This window comes from Canis aureus, chromosome 12 (genome assembly GCF_053574225.1).
Source record: "Canis aureus isolate CA01 chromosome 12, VMU_Caureus_v.1.0, whole genome shotgun sequence".
NCBI lineage: Eukaryota > Metazoa > Chordata > Mammalia > Carnivora > Canidae > Canis > Canis aureus.
Window position 1 is genome coordinate 60,516,046 of NC_135622.1, and position 18,427 is coordinate 60,534,472.

At 50.1% G+C, this 18,427-nt stretch overlaps 1 protein-coding gene across 1 annotated transcript in view; it reads right to left on the bottom strand.

Annotated features, from left to right (window-relative positions):
- Nucleotides 1–18,197, bottom strand: part of RNF144A (ring finger protein 144A) — a 115,582-nt gene extending 97,385 nt beyond the window's left edge. The window contains exon 1 of the mRNA XM_077844229.1: nt 18,064–18,197. Within this exon, the coding sequence (XP_077700355.1) occupies nt 18,064–18,076 (13 nt within the window). The 5' untranslated portion in view covers nt 18,077–18,197. The remainder of the gene's footprint in view (nt 1–18,063) is intronic.
- Nucleotides 18,198–18,427: the final 230 nt, after the last annotated feature.

The window sequence follows — 18,427 nt, forward strand, 5'->3', positions numbered from 1 at the left end:
GGGATTAGTTAATGGAAGCTCCTCCTTCTCCTAGTCTTTCTCTCCTCTCCACAATGAATGCACTTTTAGACTTGGTGCCAACTAGTCATCAGCACAGAACTGTGCTCACGAACCCACCCCCCCACTTACCTATAACTCCTTACACACAGACACAAAGTAATCCAAAGGCAATCCTGCTTCTCCCCAGTCTTTCCAAGTTGACAATTTCTTTTAGCTGCTGCCCAACATGCAAGTTACTACTCCCCAAATCAACATAGTTCTATGCATTTCAGCTGGAACAGCCAAGATAAGTGGAGATTTTCGCATATGCAATTTGTTTGACTTTAATATGAATAGAGGTCTTGTCCTGCTTCAAGAAAGCCATCTCTGTCTACAGGCATTGTACACTAATGGTCATGCACGCTGGGGGACAGAAGGCCCCACAGGCATCCCTTTAGAGCTGTCCTGCAGTTAGTTATTCCACATTTGTCTTCTCTGGGGGAAAATAAAATACCTTCTCCAATAATGAAGACATTTGTGAAATTAGCTATGGAACAAATTCATTGGCTCATTGACTATCAATTAATTAAGAGAGTTGTTTTTTTAAAAATTCTCTTGTGATAAAAGGCATTTGGCTAATTCCACCATCATTCCTGATTCTGAGAAATGACTCATAAAAATGAAGCTGATTTTTAGCTTTAAACCTGCTCACACAAAGAGCTGACTGATTTACCCAACTGGATACTGAATTAGGCACAAAATAAGAAGCCTGTTATAGTAGAGGCATGACCAAAGGGGGGAAAAAATTAGAATGGTGAGATAAAACATACACCAACTTTAAAGAACTTAGAAATAGTTCCTTTGACTATGCAGTTTGAAAAGGAAGAAGGTAGATTTTATGTGCCAATAAGGAAAAAAAAAAACATCTCCAGATTAAGTAGCAAAAAGCAATATGCAGTATCTCCCATTTAAAACGGGAGGTGAGGGGGCTGGGGCGCAAGTACATGAAAGAAACTGATTGGCAGCTAAATGCCTGGGGCAGGAGAAAGAATTGATTTGCACTATGAAAGTTTTTGTACCGCTAGATTTTTGAATTTTTAATGTACTATATATCTTTTATTGAAGTGAAATTCACATAAGATAAAATTAACCATTTTAAAGTGAACGATTCAGTGGCATTTACTACGTTCACAATGTTGTGCAATCAGCACTTTCAGTTCCAAAATACTTCCATCACCCCAAAATAAAACACATTACACATTAAACAGGAATTTGCCACCCCTCCCCCTGTCCAGTTCCTGGCAACCGGCAATCTGCATTCTGTCTCTGTGGTTTTACCTATGCTGGCTATCCTGTATACATGAGGTAACACAATAAGTGACCTTCTGTGTCTGGTGTCTTTTATACTTCATTTTTAAAACATTTAAATCAAATATTTCCTGGAAATATTCTATCCCAGTCATTCACTGTAAGTTTTTTTCACAAATATTTCAAGGCCTAATATCTGGAAACCAATTATATCATGGCCCATAGATGACAGAGAAGTGAAACAATCCATGCAAAGATTATCCAGATAATTATTTTCTGCTTAATGGTGCAAAGGTTATCAGTCAACTGAGAATTCTGAACACACAACCTACACAGTATACCTTGCAAGCTATTCTAAGTCATCTATAAGAAACAGAATTTAGAGTCAAAGCTGGAAGGGATGCTGGAGGACTTATTACATTTTACTTATAGGTTAGAAAGTCAAAGCCCATACACACAACAGTGGGCGGCTTCACACTGCAGGGAGAGCCCTGTGCCCGTCGGTGCCCACACCACTACCATGGCCATGTCTTCATAGGGCTTGTAGATGGCCAAACAAGAGGAAGGAAGCAGAGCACATGTGGGCATAAAACTCTGAGGATGGCAGTCTGAGGCTTAGCTCCTGTTTAACATGTACGGTACAGGAAAGCTGTTGGTCACATCCTCCCAAGAAAATGCTGGACAAACCAACAATCCAGCACTTCTTGCAACCATCAGAAAATGGGTCACAGGGCAAACCAATCCTCCAAAATCTGGAGACAGGTGAGACAAAGAGAGTCACAGCCACGATCTGCTCATCAGGGGGAGAATATCAGGGCCACCATTGATAGGAACACCTGCTTGGGGATTTTCATGAATTGCTGGGGGCTGAGTACGAACTAGCTGAAGAGTGAAAAAGAAACCTCTAGGAGCAGTCTTGAGGGAACCCCTACATTTTTGTGGGTTTGACCCTTCCCCACTCCCACCCCCAGGAATCCCACCGTTCTCATAGCAAAGAGGCCAGAAAAGCCCATTTTCAGCTCAGGACAGGGGAATAGTTACCAAGTGAAGAATTCTGGGAGCAGTCCTCATGACACAGACCCATCCGGCAGGCCCCGAGGAAGGGCAGTGACCTGACTCCAGCCTTGCATCTTCCTCAGCTCACCCAGGAGGGACAAAATAGCTTAGAAACACTGGACCAGGCTGGGTGCAGTGGCCTGCTAGAAGACTGAGGGTTAATCCTAAGAGCACAGAATCTTCTCCTGCCCCTGACACTTACACTATGGCCCATTAACAAGGTCCCATACAATCACAATGAGCACAGCTGAAATGGACCTACTCAAGAAGAAAACCCCAAAGACCCACAGGGCAGATGAAAACAGGACCCTAGAGGAACTGAAGCCTCTCACGCCTACAGTGTCAGCACACAATGAACACAATTCAGCTTCTAGCCAGATCTACTACGCAAAACCTCACACCAGAGACCTTTCACCTTAGTTCTCACACCCAATACAGCAATGAAAAACCCACAAAGCATGCCAAAAGGCAAGAAAAATCATAATCTGAAAGGACAACAAGCATCAAATCAAAACTCAGACAGGACACCGGTACTGGAATTATCAGACAGGCAATTTACAATAATTATGATGAACGTGTTAAAGACCCTAATGGAAAAAGCAGACAAAACTGCAAGAGCACACAGGTTATATCAGCAGAGAGATGGAATTTTAAAGAAAGAATCAAATAAAATTGTAGAGTAAAAACCTTGCTAAAGAATGAAGAATGCCTTTGTCAGGCTCACCAGCAGACTGAGCACAGGCAGCAAAAAAAAGCAGGGAGCCTGAAGAGTTTGACAGGAAGTTCCCAAACTAAAACACAAACAGAAAAAAAGAGAAATAAAACCCCACAAACAGAACAGAACATCCAAGAACTGTAGGATAATTTAAAATTATATAACATAATGCATAATAGGAATCCTGGAAGGAGAAGGGAGAACAGGGCAAAAAAAGATATTTGAAGCAAGAATGGTTGAGACAGACACCAAACTACAGATTCAGGGAGCTCAGAGAACATAAAGCAGAATAAATACCCCAAAAAAGTACACCTAGTCATATCACAGTCAATTGCAAAAATCGAAGACACAGTGAAATTTTTGAAAAAAGCCAGAGAGGGCAGAAAACGTTGTATCAAGACAGGAGCAAGAACAAGAATCATGACAAATACCCACCATTTGCTTTGATGTGGATGGAACTGGAGGGCATTATGCTGAGTGAAATAAGTCAATCGGAGAAGGACAAACATGATATGGTCTCATTCATTTGGGGAATATAAATAATAGTGAAAGGGAATAAAGGGGAAAGGAGAAAAAATAAGTGGGAAATATCAGAAAGGGAGACAGAACATGGAAGACTCCTAACTCTGGGAAATGAACTAGGGGTGGTGAAAGGGGAGGAAGGCGGGGGGTGGGGATGACTGGGTGGCGGGCGCTGAGGTGGGCACTTGACAGGATGAGCACTGGGTGTTATTCTGTATGTTGGCAAATTGAACACTAATAAAAAATAAATTTATTATTAAAAAAAAGAACAAGAATCAGGTCTGACTTCCCTTCAGAAATTATAGAAGCAAGAAGAGAGCAGAGTGAAATATTTATAGCACTGAAAGAAAAATACCAACCTAAAATTCTATTTCCACCAAAACTGTCCTTCAAAAGTAAGACCAGAAAAACAACAAACAAAAACACTCTCAGATAAGCAAAGACTAAGGCAGTGTGTTACCAACTGTCTGTGCTGCAAGAAATATTAAAAGCTCTTCAGAGAGAAGAAAAGTGATATGTCATAAACCCAGATCAACATAACCACAAGAAGAGAGAGAAGGAATAAAAGAAGTTAAAATAAAATATTTTGGGGGAAGCTTGGCTGCCTCAGTTAGAAGAGCATTCAACTTTCAATCCCGAGGTCATGAGTTAGAGCCCCAAATTGGATGTAGAGATTATTTTAAATAAATAAATGAATGAACAAACATTTAAAAAATAAAATAAGTATTCTATTTTATTTTCCTTATTTTTAATTGATCTAAAAGAAAATTGTTTCAACAGTAATAACAGAAATGCATTGTGTGATTATGACCAATGGAAAAAAAGAATGAGCAAAGTCATAAGGGAAGGGATAGAAGATCCAGCAATACTCTAAGGTAACATTATTACATATCAAATGGTACAGTATTATTTAAAAATGGGCTTAGTTTGCTTAACAAATGTATACTGCAAACCTTAGGCCAACTACCAAAAATGTTAGAAATTAGTTTAACTGATATGGTAACAGTGGAGACGAAAAAGAATTATATACAATATTCAGAAGCAAAGAAGCCAGTAAAAGAAGGAAAAAAGGAGGGAAAAAAAAGAACAGATGTAATGACTAAAAACAATTATAGGGCACCTGGCTGGCTCAGAGGATGGGTCCTATGACTCTTGATCTCTGGTTGCAGAGATTACTTAAAAATAAAATCTTTAGGGGTACCTGGCTAGGTCAGGAGTAGAGCATGTGACTCCTGATTTCAGAGTTGTAAATTTGAGTTCCACATTGGGTGTAGAGATTACCTGAAAATAAAATCTTAAGGGGCCTGGGTGGCTCAGTTGGTTAAGCATCTATCTGCCTTATGCTCAGGTCATGATCCCAGAGTCCTGGGATCTAGCCCTGCATCAGGCTCCCTGCTTAGTGGGGTGTCTGCTTCTCCTGCTCTCTCTGCCCCTCTCCCCTGCTGGTACTCTCTCTCTCAAATAAATAAATAAGACTTTTAAAATAAATAAAATAAAATCTTAAAATAAATAAACAAAAATAAAATCTTAAAAAAACAATTATGAACACAGTAGATATTAATTCAATAATATCAGCAGTCTGAATATATTGGATAAAAGTTAAAAGACTGAGATTTTCAAAGTGGCTAAAAAAGCAAGACCTAAATCTATGTTATTTAAAGTAATCTACTGTAAATAAGAAGGCTCAGGTTAAAAGTAAAGGGGTGGAGAAAGATATACCGTGCTAATGCTAATCCAAAGAAAGCTAGAGGAGCTATGTTAACTTCAGACAAAGCCAACTTCAGAACAAGGAAAATCACTGGAGATAAACAGGGACATTACATAAGGATACAGGGGTCTGTTCTCCAAGAAATAACACTAAACATATATGCACCTAATAACAGAGCATCAAAATACAGAAGCAAAAACTGACAGACATGCAGGAGGAAATACACAAATCCACAATCATAGCTGGACACCACCACTCCTTTCAGTAACTGACAGATCCAGCAGGCAGAAGTTGACCAAGCAGCACTAATAATCAACTTGATTTATTTGACACAATTCAATATTCCATCCAATAACAATAGAATACACATTCCTCCAGCTCCCAGGAAACATTCTAGGCCATAAAACCCACCGTAACAAATTAAAAAAAAAAAAACAAAACTGAAATCATATAAGCCCTGCTTTCACATCACAATGGTACTACACTATAAGTCTATGACAAAAAAAAAATTGGAACATCCCCAAATATTTGGAGATTAAACAACACACTTTTAAATGACATGTGGGGCAAAGAAGTCTGAAAAGAAACTAAAAATCATTTTGAACTGAATGAAAACAAAAGTAAAACTTATCAAAATGAGTACAATGTAGCAAAAGCTGTGCTTACAGGGAAATATGTAGTATTAAATGCATGTGTTAGTAAAGCAGAATGATCTAAAGTCAGCCCCTCAAGCTTTCTCTTTAGGAAATGAGAGAAAAGCAACTGAAGCCCAAGGGAAGCAGAAAAAAATAAAAATTTAAAAATTTAAAAAAACAATAAAAATTGGAGCAGAGATCAATGAAATCAAAACAACAATAAAGAAAAACAACAAAATCATGACCTGGTTCTTTGAAAAAATCCATAAAAATCGATAAATATCTAGTCAGGCTAAAACCGTGAAGGGTGAGATGGGTACAGAAGAGGGAAGGGGTGTGCACCTTCCATAAGAAGCAATGGCCAACTCAGCCCACGGCCAGTCTACTTGTCCTGTATCTACCAGCAATGCCACCTGTGCTGGCATCGTCCCTGAAAACCTACAGCTATACAATAATTAAAATAGAAAAATAGGAAAAGGAGGAAATACGCATTATTTCATTTAGGCTGCCCTCATTTTAGTTGAAAACCTCAAGGGTAGCAGCCTTCCTAGTTCTAATGCATTCCGTTTTCATAGACCAGAAAGGCTACTGGTGTCTTATTCAACCAGGAAGTGTCTTCCAGATGGAATCTGGGTCCAGCAGGCAGTATTCCCTGAGGTCCCCCAGTGCTCCCCACTTCCTCATGTCTCACACCTGTGAAAGGGCCACAGGGTCACTTGCGAATCCGCCTTTTAGATGGGCCTCCAGCGATTTCTCTAAGTTTTCTTATTCACAATTTCTTTAACCCTTGCAGAAGCCCCAAAAGGGAAGTAATCCAAGTACTGGTCTCACGTTTTAGATGGATAAAATAAAATGGGAAGTTTACAGAGAGGCTCCAGGTCTTTGCAGAAGGCCCAGTGGGACCGGGAGTGTGGAGCAGGATTTGAAGCCCCGATCACCGAGGTCTAGTGATGCTGCCCTCAAGTCGGACCCACAACTCCTGAGCTGTGACGTGGTCCATGGGCCATGCTGTCACACTCCTGATGTGAGCTGCCCTTGGTCAGATGTGCAGAGCTGTGACATAACACAACCCTGCAGGAAGACTGGGGGTGTTCAGGGGGCTGGTTTCATTTATGGATAATAGGAGCACTTTCTCCTGGTCCATTATCCATTCCTCTCCAAGGCCGAGGCAGCGAAATGACCACTGGAGATACAGTCAAATGATCTGTTGAAATATGTATCTGTCGTGTAGGAAATAATAAACTGTGTGTGTTGGTGGGCAAAATTTACAATTAAGTAAATTTTAAAACCCAGATCGTTTATTTCACTATAAAATAAAACCACAGTTTCAAAAATCAAGAGTAGGGGTGCCTGAGTGGCTCAGTTCATTAAACATCTGACTTTTGATCTCAGCTCAGGTCATGATCTTGGGGTTGGGGGATCGAACCCTGCATTGGATTCTCTCTCCCTCTCCCTCTGCCTCTCCTCTCCCCTCCTCCTTCCCTCCCTCTCTCTCCATCTCTAAAAATATAAAGACCCACCATACAAGGCAACTGGGTCTCAGAATTGTTTTCACTTCACAATATATTATAAAAATTTTCCCATGTCCACAATCTCCAAAAATCATATCTAATTAGAGCAGGATATTTACTTAACCATACTTAGATGTTTTCCATTTGGGACTGTTATTTAAACACACACACACACACACACACACACACACACACGAGAAGCATTTGTGCATAAAGATTTCCTTCTTTTTCCCCACGTTTAGCATCATTTCCTTGAGCTAGATTCCCCAAAGTGCAACTGTCTCAAGTATTTGTGGTTGCAAATAAAAATCATGCATTTATCCTTAAGCCATCCCTTCCCCTCACCCCACCCCGTTTAGGCCCAGAAACGCATTCCTTCTGCTGAGCCAGCATGATTTATACTTAACCGCTTCCTGTTCTGCAGCAGAGCCCCCTTCATCCTATCAGCCAATGTTCCTTTTACCTAATTCCTCCTAGAAATTCTCTTAAATAACAATTTCATGTTAACCAAGAAAAATCGCTCTTGCCACCCAAGTATTTTATTATCACATGATGGTTGTTATATTGTCACGAGACTGACTTCTGGATGGCCAGTATGGAGCAGATGACACAGAGAGTTCGTGCCAGGAAAGATCTGTATACAATTTAAACTAAAATCATGCAAACTACGTTTGCAGCCTCCAGATGATTATTTTTGTTAGCAAATCAGTTCAGGGTGTTTGCCATTTGGGATCAGCTTATAGATGCCACTGGGTTTTAAAAACCACCCTAGGGTGGCGCTTCAGAAAGAAGCATAAACTTTCAGGCAGACCGGAAGGTCCTTTATTTTATTTTATTTTATTTTTAAATGCGGGGAGTTGAGTTAAAAGTTTAAAGCACTGAAGCTAAAGTACCTACCAGGTGCCGGGCTGGGGACAGGAGTTAGACATGCTCTTCACCCAGGAGCTCAGCCTGCCACAATGCACCCCAAGAAAGCCTGACAAATAAATGTGGGCATCTGAGTCTCTGCTCTACCGCCCAGAGGAGCTGGGCAGGACCGGCACGAGGGCAGGACCTGGTCAGGGATGTTTGCTTCCCCGTAAATAGTGCCCTCATTTCAGGTTACCCAGAATTTCTATAAAATTGTGCCTTGAGTTTCTCTTGACTATTTTGTCGACAAAATATGACACGTGTTAACATCAGTTCTGGGTGTTTTGCTTTTAATACTTTGGAGCTAACACTGGTTTCCAAGATTTAGAAATATTTCATTTTGCAAAGCTCCTAGGCCGTAGGCTCCGTGCCTCTGTGTCCGGAGAGTGAAAGGATGCTGTCTCCGTACCACGTCCTCCACAAAATGCCAGAGCTGCTCAGGGACACCGGGATGGAGGAGGGCGGCTGGCAGGATGACCAGCACAGAAGGCATCGGAGATGCAGGGAAAAGCACAGAGATGCACGGAGCCGCTAGGAAAGCCGCGGTTCAAGGAGGAGGGCGCCCTCGCAACCGGCCTTCACCGGGCTCACGAGTGGGAGACGTGGTGGGTACCCTGGACTCGAGCCCCACAGGCCAGTGTTCAGGAAAAACCACAGCGGGGGGCTGGGAGAGAGACTGGGGGGATTGCTCGGGGTGGGGGGGGGGCGGAATTAGGAGGCCCTAGAGCAGTTAACCTGATGCCCAGGTGAGACTCATGGCAAATTCCAGAGACTAAAATGATATGTTTGCCCAACCCAATCTCATTTTATACATTAAAAAAAAAAAAAAAAACAGTCCAAGGATACCTGCCTCTGAGTTGATACTGACTTGAGCTCAGTCCCTCAAAGCACCGAATGCGAATAATACAGGCTGCAGGGAAGAGGTGCACAAATGGGCCAAGTCGGCAGGAACCTCAAGCATCGGGGCTAAACGGCAGACACCGTCACTGGGGAGCGAGGATGAGCACACGGCCCGCGTCAGGACGTGCAGCCCGGCAGGGGTGACCCCACTCCCAGCCTACGTGCCCACGCGGGGCCTCGACACAGGGGCGAGAGGCCTGCGAACCCCCAAAGAAACATAGGCAGCCATCCCTGCAGACGAGCACTATGGCAGGGAAACCTACAGCAGGGAAATCTAACGTGAGCTGCGTCCCTCGTGTCACATTTTCTGGCACATTAAAAAAAGAATTATTTTTTTAATTTATCTGTTTACTTGAGAGAGAGAGAGAGAGAAGGTAGGCAGAGGAGAGAGAGCATCTCAAGCAGACTCTGCGCTGAGCCCGACGGGGGCTCGATTCGAGACCCTGAGATCATGACCTGAGCCGAAACCAAGACGCCCAACCGACTGAGCCACCCTGGTGCCCCTGGCACGTTTTTCTTTTTCTTTTTTTTTAAGTAAAAATAAGGGAAATTAATGTTAGTAACATTTTATTCAAATGAGTAAAATAAAATCACGTTAACATGTAATCACGTAAATGTTATTCCTGAGATTGCTTTCATTTACACCGGTTTTCACGCCAGCTCTTGGAAACTGGCCGTGCATTTCTCCACACACACAGCAGGTCCCTTGGGACTGGCCTCCGTGGAAGGGCTCAGGACCCACGAAGCCAGCGGCCTCCGCCTGCACGGTGCAGCCCTCCACACGCCCTCCCCTCTGCCCATCTGGTCGGGTTTGCTCTGTTGTAGCCAGAAGACGTCCCACCTTCGCCGGATAAACAGTCCCCGGGAGAGCAGCCCATGTGCCAGGCCGGCAGGACACAGCCCACGCCGGTGCCCGTGCCTGTGCCCCCAAAGAAAGCCCGTACCCGCAAGCACGCACGTGGCCGTGACGGAGAGAAAACAAGGTCACTGTGAAGGAAACAGGGCGCTGGGCCAAAGGAGAAAGAGTCCTGGGAGCGATTAAAGGATTAACAGATAAGAACTGGCCCCCTGGCCCCTCCGCTGCCCGGGGGAGGGCAAGCTCATTTAAGAACAAACTGACAACACTTCCTTCTGAGGCGTTGACGTTTGCACCTTCCACAGCCCAGGACCTGGCTGAGGACGCGGTGGGTATTTATTGGGCATTAATAAACTGCGTGAGCCTTAGATGTTGACCTATTTCACAGGCGGGGGGAGTGGAGGGTGAGCGACGCTGCCAGATGACAAGGGATTGCTGTGGGTCCCTACTGGTCGTCCTCACTGGAGCGAAACTGGAACTTGCATGATGCCGAAGGCTGCAGAGGTCCGTACCTGCCGGCGGATTACAGAGCTCCACACCCCGTCCTGTTCTGGAAAGGCCTCAGCAGCCCCCTGCCCTCCCCGGGTCCCTGGGCGCGCCCTCACTGGATGTCCCTTCATCCACCTTGGAACGCAGGAGGTCGGCCAAGGGAAAGGGCCAAAGAACAGAAGGGATGGAGCAACGGCTGAGACTGCTCCTGGACCCCGAGGCCTGTGAAGGGTGGAGAGGCCTAGTTAAGGTCTGCAAACACTTACGGAGCAGCTACCCCGTGCCAGGCTCCGTGCCAGCTGCGAGGGGGACACAGACACGGACAGGACAGGACGTGATTTTCTGCTCCTCACCGCACCCAAAACTACAAATCAGGGAAGGCTCAGATGGGCTTACTCGACACTGGCAAGACACCGGGGCCACGTGAGCCACGCGACCCATGCGCAGGCTGGTCTGGACCTCGTCCCGTGGGGATTCCTGCCTTCCAGATGAGAACAGGTGAGACCAGCAAGGGCAACGGACGCTGGCACAGCCTGGCCATGCAGACGCTGGGCAGCTGGCTTCACGTACCGTGCTGTCCAGTTCTCGTGAGGACGGTCCTTCTGGCTCCCCCAGCTTCTCACACCCTGGGGTCTGCCAGGAAGCCCACTTCAATGGGACACACACAGAGGCCGTTGCAGGGCTTCCCCAAAGGCCTGTTGTTCTCTGATCAAAAGGACAGATGCAGGCGACACCAAACTCCCCCCCACACACACACATACTTCTCTTGCCACCTTCAACACACACCCGTGAGCTGGGAGTTGTGGTGAGCCCTCTGGACCCCGGGGTGCCCAGCATGAGGGCATAGGCCGACACGCGGAGGACAGAGGGCAACAAGAGCAGAAGCCAGTTCTCGTGAGCAGCACGGTGCAGCAGGACCTGTGCCGGCAACCGTCCCCTCCCAGTGCCACGGAGGAAACGCCAACTGGTTTCTTGCAGCCCTCGTTGGTGAGCGTTCCCTTGTGAGCCAAACACACAGCAACATACAAACATGTACAATCGTGTACCCCTGCGCCTGCCGTTGGTGTTACGGGCTGAACTGTGTCCCCTTTTGGATACGCCTAACCCCCAGGATCGGTGATGTGCTCATTCGGGTCCTTGCCGGGGATCCAATTCACGTGTGACCAACAGAGTAGGCCCAACTCCCGTAGAACTGGTGACCAGCTGTCACTGCCTATCTTCGTTCACTCCAACCACCCTCGTAACCGTCCCCTCAGACGGGCGGCTCGTAAACAACGGACACTCGTATCTCACAGCTGTGGAGGCTGGAAGTCCGAGCTCAAGATGCCGGAAGGTTCGGGGTCTGGTGACAGCCTCTGTCTGGTTCAGGTGGCCTCCCACTCGCCATGTCCTCACGGGCAGGATGGGCGAGGGGGCTCCCATCCCATTCACGAGCGCCCCCCCCCCCCGTGCCCGACACGCCTCCCAAAGGCTCCGCGTCATCACATCATCACACTGGGGACCTGGCTTGGGGGGGGGCAGGCTGGGGGCAGGGCGCTGCCCCCCTGCATGCAGACAGAGGGCAGTGGGAAGACGTCAGCGCCCCAGACCCGGAGGAGGACAGCGCAGCCTGACACGGAGGTCCTGCCTTAGGGTCCCGCAAGCGGAGGGAACGCAGACAGATAACCTTTTTGTCTTCTTTCCCCGCCACATCCGGCCCTACCCTCCCGCTGCTGGCCTCTCACAATCACACTGTCTCGGTTCCCAGGGCCTGTGCTGGACGCTTCATTGAGACCTAAAGAAGAAAGAAGGGACTGTGATCTCTGCGGGGCGCCGTCTCATCCACTCCAGGCACTGGCACCGCCTCGCCCGCCAAGCGATTAGGAAGAAATAGGCAGTTTTAGCCAACAAATCCACATCCCAAGGCGCCCGCTCTCCAAGTCTTCTAGAAGCTCTTCTAACTCCGTCATCCCGGGACTCCCGTGTGCCCGTGCGTGTGTGTTGGAAGGGGGCTCCTGAGAAGTACCATATGGCGATCGGGGCACCCAGAAAGTGACTTTCAGGGACTGTGTGTTTCTCTGACAGTGGCCTCCAGGGCGCCCGCAAGCCTTCGCACTTCCCGACGCAGCGCTCCTTCTGGAACACACCCCCCGTGTGATGCTGTGGAATGGACACTGGCACCACGGACCAAAGGAGAGCGTCAAGCCCTCGAGAAACAGAGAAAACACTGACTGCTGCAGATTATTCTGCACGCACACTCTCGGGTCTCCGCAGCCAAGGCTCTCCGCTTCCTGTGTGGGAGGAACCACGCGAATCAAGGGCCCACCCCGTGTTTCCCAGACAATCTCTCTTTCTAGGAACCCGACCACCCTTTGCCTAGAGCGCCTCCGCCTCCCGTTAGAAAGCTCCAGACTTGTAAGGCTGACGGAGCCCGCCGCCTGCTCCTGCCCCCGAGGGCCCGACCACCAGCCCGGACTCACCGTCTGCAGGAACAAACCCCAGCACCGGGTCCCATGCCTCAGGGCCCCGTGCACACCGGCTCGGAGCTGCCTCGAGTCTACACACGCTCACGCCAGCCTCCAGAGCTCCCGTAACACACACGAGGACACGCACACCTTCTGCACACCGCAGAACGAGGCCCACCTCAGCCTCCCCCTCCCCAGCATCGCACAGTGCCCGGGCCACAAGCTGCCCCAGCCAGCCCGGACAGCGCTCTCATCTGACACTGGACCCGACGGCGTCTGCTGTCTATGGACAGGACCGGCCAGGCCTCCCTCCTCCCACCCCCACCGACACCCCCACCAGCACTGCGTTCAGCTTCTGAGGGTCCCACAGGGCACTGCTCTGTGGGTGGACTCACCTCCCAAAGAGAGAACCGGGCTCTCTGGATGTGCTCAGATCACCCTGGAGCTCGAATCCTGTGTCTTCATTTCCCTTTTGAGCCCAATTTCTCTCTCTCTCTCTCTCTGTCTCATCTCAATCACTTAACCAAAATGCACTCAGAAAGTGTACAACAGGGCAGCCTGGGTGGCTCAGCAGTTTACCGCCAGCCCAGGGCGTGATCCTGGAGACCAGGAATCGAGTCCCACGTCGGGCTCCCTGCATGCAGCCTGCTTCTCCCTCTGCCTGTGTCTCTGCCTCTCTCTCTCATTCTCTCTCTCTCTCTCTCTCTTTCTCTGTATCTCTCATGAATAAATAAATATATTTTTTTTAAAGTGCACAATAGGTGCTCAGGGAACGCAAAAATGAGGAAGTTCATACCCTTGTAGGGCTTACGAGAGGAAATCAGTTACATAAATCGCTAAAATTAGATTCGAGAGTTTTAAGCGCAATCATAGGTCTTGAGAAAAGTTGCTATGGAAGCACCTGGTACAGAGAACGTCCCAGCTGGCAGGTAGGAGACGGAGGGGGCCAGGGCTCGGGGTGCGGGGACGAGGCTGGCCGGTGCTGAGGCCTGTGGCTCTGTCCTATGCTCCCACATTCCCAGGGCTCCATCAGCAAGATGCCAGGACCTGGGGAGGGGACCACCCCAATGTCCCCATTAGCAGTTCTACAGCTTTGAGAAGAAAACGGTATGTGTTCTGAGCCCGGAAGGGACACCAGGAATGTGGCCCACGGAGATGGCAGGAGAATGCTCCAGGGCACCTGCTCGGGGGCTGTTGGGAGGCCCACCCTGGACAGGCTGGGGTCAAGCGATGAAGGATCCCGAAGACTCGACCGAAGGACATGCTCGTCATTGGACAAGCAGTGGGGGCAGCTGAGGGCATCCCAGCAGCACAGTGACAAGAGGTCTCTGGGGAGATGGTGAGGGACCACAGTGGGATTGACACAAAGTTTGACTTTCCCAAGAAAGTCAAAAAATATGTGTTGATTCTGGCTTCAGAACACCCGTTTAAGAGAACATTTTACATCGAGGAAGAAGAGGGTGCCTAACCCACGTTTCTGTGACGGGGACACTGCCCGGCACCCACAAGCTGGCGGAGAGGGCCGGCCGCTCTGCCCAGCAGGCTGCCCTCCCCGTGGGGACGCAGGCGAGCCTGACCGGGGACGGGGTGGTGGGGATGGCAAGTACTGGAACGGGGACGAGCCTGCAGACTGGCCAGCTCCCAAAGGCGGGTAGAGACGAGCACACCCAACCCCATCACTAGCCACTCAACACGCATCCTGGATGCAGACACCACAGCAGACGGGCCCCGCACTGTCCGCAGGCTGGAGTCTCTCCACGGTTGATGCAGCCTACACAGCCCCCCTCCCTCCACAGAGCCTTAAAATGCTGCCCATCGCCCCCTCCCAAAGTCAGACACCCCCTGTTCCAAAGAACTGCTTGGAAACTGACCCCCTGGCAGCCAAAAACAGTCCCAGGGAAATCGTGTAAGAGGTGTTTGAGGTGTAAGAAGGTGTGTCTGTTCAAGGACGGACACAAAACCCCATGTAACCGAGAGCCCTACTACAGACACCGTGGAAGCTCCCCACTGTTCTATGGGTCTGGGCCCGGGGTCCTGCCCACAGAGCCCTGCCAGCTGGGGAGAAGCTGCGGAGGCCTGCGCTTTGCTGGGGTGACTCCCAGCTCGGGGATCCTGAACAGTAGGCAGCAGCTGCCACAGGCCCCGGGGAGTCACACTGGCCTCGCTTGGGGACTCTGAAGGCAACAGGAGAGGTGGCTGGCTGCCTTGTAAAAACACGGGGTGCTGCCCGTGGTTCCACTCACCTTCTCTGAACTGAATCTCCTCCAGCACACAGACTGGGCAGGGGGGTGAAGGGGCCGGGGGGAGGCTCTAAAACTATACAAGGATGAATCCCACGCTGGGAGAACCTTCTAGAAGACACACCAGAAACCAGAGCAACCGTTTTCCACTCCGGAATCTGGGTTTGGACGGTGTTCCGAGATAGTTAGCCTGCTGAGAACAAGACCCTGTACAACAGCCGGCTCCCAGTTCCCGGCCCACGCCCGGCTCCTGCTGGCTGTTCCCGGGGCCCAGAGTCTGACCTTGAGCCTCCAAAGTGGCCTGGAGAACCTGGACTCACCCTTCAAGTCGCTGGCATCACGGGCTCCACCGGGAGCTGCCCTGGGCACACCAACCCCATCATTAGGACTGTCTGTGGATGTGCTGGCTTCCACCCCCAGGCTGTGGCCTCCTCGAGGTCACAGAACAGATCCTCTGCCGAGGACTCGGAGTCCCACGCGGGCTTCAGTGTTCACCATGTGCACGGCCTCGGACAGCCCAGCCACGCCCTGCTTCCCTTCCCTCCTCAGTGATGTGGGGACCGTCGCAGCGCCCGTCCCGCGGGCTACATGAGAACTGGGTTCCTGGGCGAGGGCCCGATGAGCAGCACTCAGTGACAGGGCATCCTAAGTGACTACGAACCATTGCTTCCTCCCTCTCCTGGGGCAAATCTAAGTGTTGGCTGACACGCTACTTCCCACCATCCAGGGAACTTATTTTCCTCTGTTAACATCACGTCCAGCTTGTCAAACTTGCACCTCAGAGGAGGCCCAGCTCTCAGTCTATAGGCCACCCAGAAAACATGTTCCAAGGCAGGTGTCAGATTCCAGGAACGGAGGAAGATGGACACTCATCACCAAGAACCACCCCCTCCAAAGCCTGTCTCCCAACACATCCTCTGTAGGAGAAGACATTCTTCTCCAAAAGTCCATAAAACTGGTTGCATTTGGCACCTTATCCCGCAATGCTGATTCTCCTAAAAAAAAAAAAAAAAAAAAAAAAAGATCTTAAAAGCAGCAACTGCTTTTTTTGGATCTTGGGAACCAGCTAGGTCAACACCTGGCTTTCACAGTTTAAGCCACTGGAGCCACCCAAGGAGGTGAAGACACTTGCCCTGGGTCACACAGCCCGGTCAGAGGTTTGCGCAAGCTCTGTCCTTCCGGACCAATCTCCAGCAGCTATAGAAACAGTTGCTGCAATTTAATTTCTTCATCTAATTAAGAGAAGCTATTCATGTGTGTCAGCTACAAGGAAACGAAGGACAAAGGAGGCTGGTCCCGAGAATGATCACCTCAAGTGACTTTCCTAGTCGTAAGGCACCTTCAACTCCGCTCTTGGATCGCCAAGGCGGGAAGCTACCCAAGTGAATACGAAGAGGGTCTGTCTTCCTCAGAAGCAATCCCCTCTGTTCATCGTCTCTGGTGCCCTCTGAAATCCTGCACCCAGAGACCTGGGGGCCCGGGGCGGTCTTGCGTAGCCGGATGCCCAGTTAGCGGCGGAGGCCTCAGTGTCATCCTGGGTGCCACCAGGCCAGCAGACCCCCAGAGCAGCTGATGTGTCTCCCCTCCCCTAGCCCAAGCCCAGAGCAGGAGGAAGGCCGGCAGGCAGTCAGGAAAGCTGCTGCCGGGCCCAGGCCAGCCTCGGCCTGTGTGGGGGTCCCTGGGGTGGGGTCCCTGCCCTCTCTCCTCTCCAAGTCACAATGAGCGGGCTGGGCTAGGAAGCTGCAGTGACCACCTATCTCTGTGACTCTCAGTCTGCAAGGGCGGGCCTCCTCCTGTCTCCACCACCAGAGAGAAAGGTCCTCAAAGAGGAGAAATTGGAACAAAAGAAGGCAGCAGAGCCAAATTACGAACCACAATGGGAAAAACAGGCGACGTGGCTCCCGGCTTCTGGCTGAGCCCCAAGCTCACCCGCTAAACGTCAGCGGCTTCCACTGAGGAGTGTGTGGGGTCCCTTCCAAGCCCCAAACCGCACGGAGTCCACAAGAGAAGCACCATCCTCTAGTGCGGATGTGGATGCAGGAATGACACACCCTCTGAAACCCGGGGCACCCAATACACTTATCAAGCACACGCAGCTGAAAGTGTGCTTCCGCGTGTCGGTATCGGCTTGGGCACCGCCTGTGGGCGCCCACACTAGGCGCCCATAGTTGCAGCCCGGCCCGCAGCGTCAGAGCCCGCCCGTCCTTAGTTCTCCAGGGCTCCTGGCACTAGAATCGGGGCCCCTTTAAACACGTAAACTTCCAGACTCCAATTGTGCTGGATCTGGACAATCCCCATCCCACAGAAATTAGGTTACTGACATCCCATTTTCTCCTGAGGTCTGCAAGCCATGCCCCACCTTTGATAAGGGGTACAGGGGGAAGCTCAGTCCCAGCAGGTGGGAAGTGGGGTGGGGTCGGAATCTAGGGGTGGCACCCAGCACACTGCACAGCACCCCCTCAATTGCACACAGCAGGGTTCAGCTCACTCTCCTCCCCCTCCTCCTCCAAAACCATCAAGGGCTCCCACCATCAAGGGCTCCCACCACCAAGGGCTCCCACCATCAAGGGCTCCCACTGTCAGGGGATCCAGACCGAAGTCAGCCTGGAATTCAAAGACCACGATTTGTTCCCATCTGACCTCTGCACTCAAATTTCCTTTGCACGCCTTACAAAATAATAAAGAACAAACACCATAAAGTCACTAGAAAACCACAAAGGACCAGGTCCCTAATCCGAGCACTGGGGAAGGGAAGCTCGGGGCATGGGAAAGGTCCCAAGCCTGCACACACCTTGTGTTCCCATCCCCTCGCTCCGCCAGGCAGCGCCCCCGGCCTCAGGTGCACCTGCCCCACCTTCCGGCTTTGACTCAACAGCCTCCCTCACAAAGCAGCCCTGGCCCTCCCCTCCCTCCAGGGGGCTCCGGCTCCACCGGCTCACCCCGCGCCCCACCCTTGACCTCAGGACACGGCTCCCCGCCCCAACACCGCCCGGTTCACCACCACGTGTCCTTGCGGGGCCAGGCCCCAGGCCCCAGGCCCTCCCAGGGCGGCACCGCCCCCGCCGCGCCCCCCGCAGCAGCACCCTCCCCGCGCAGCAGCACCCGCCCCGCGCAGCAGCACCCTCCCCGCGCAGCAGCACCCACCCCGCGCAGCA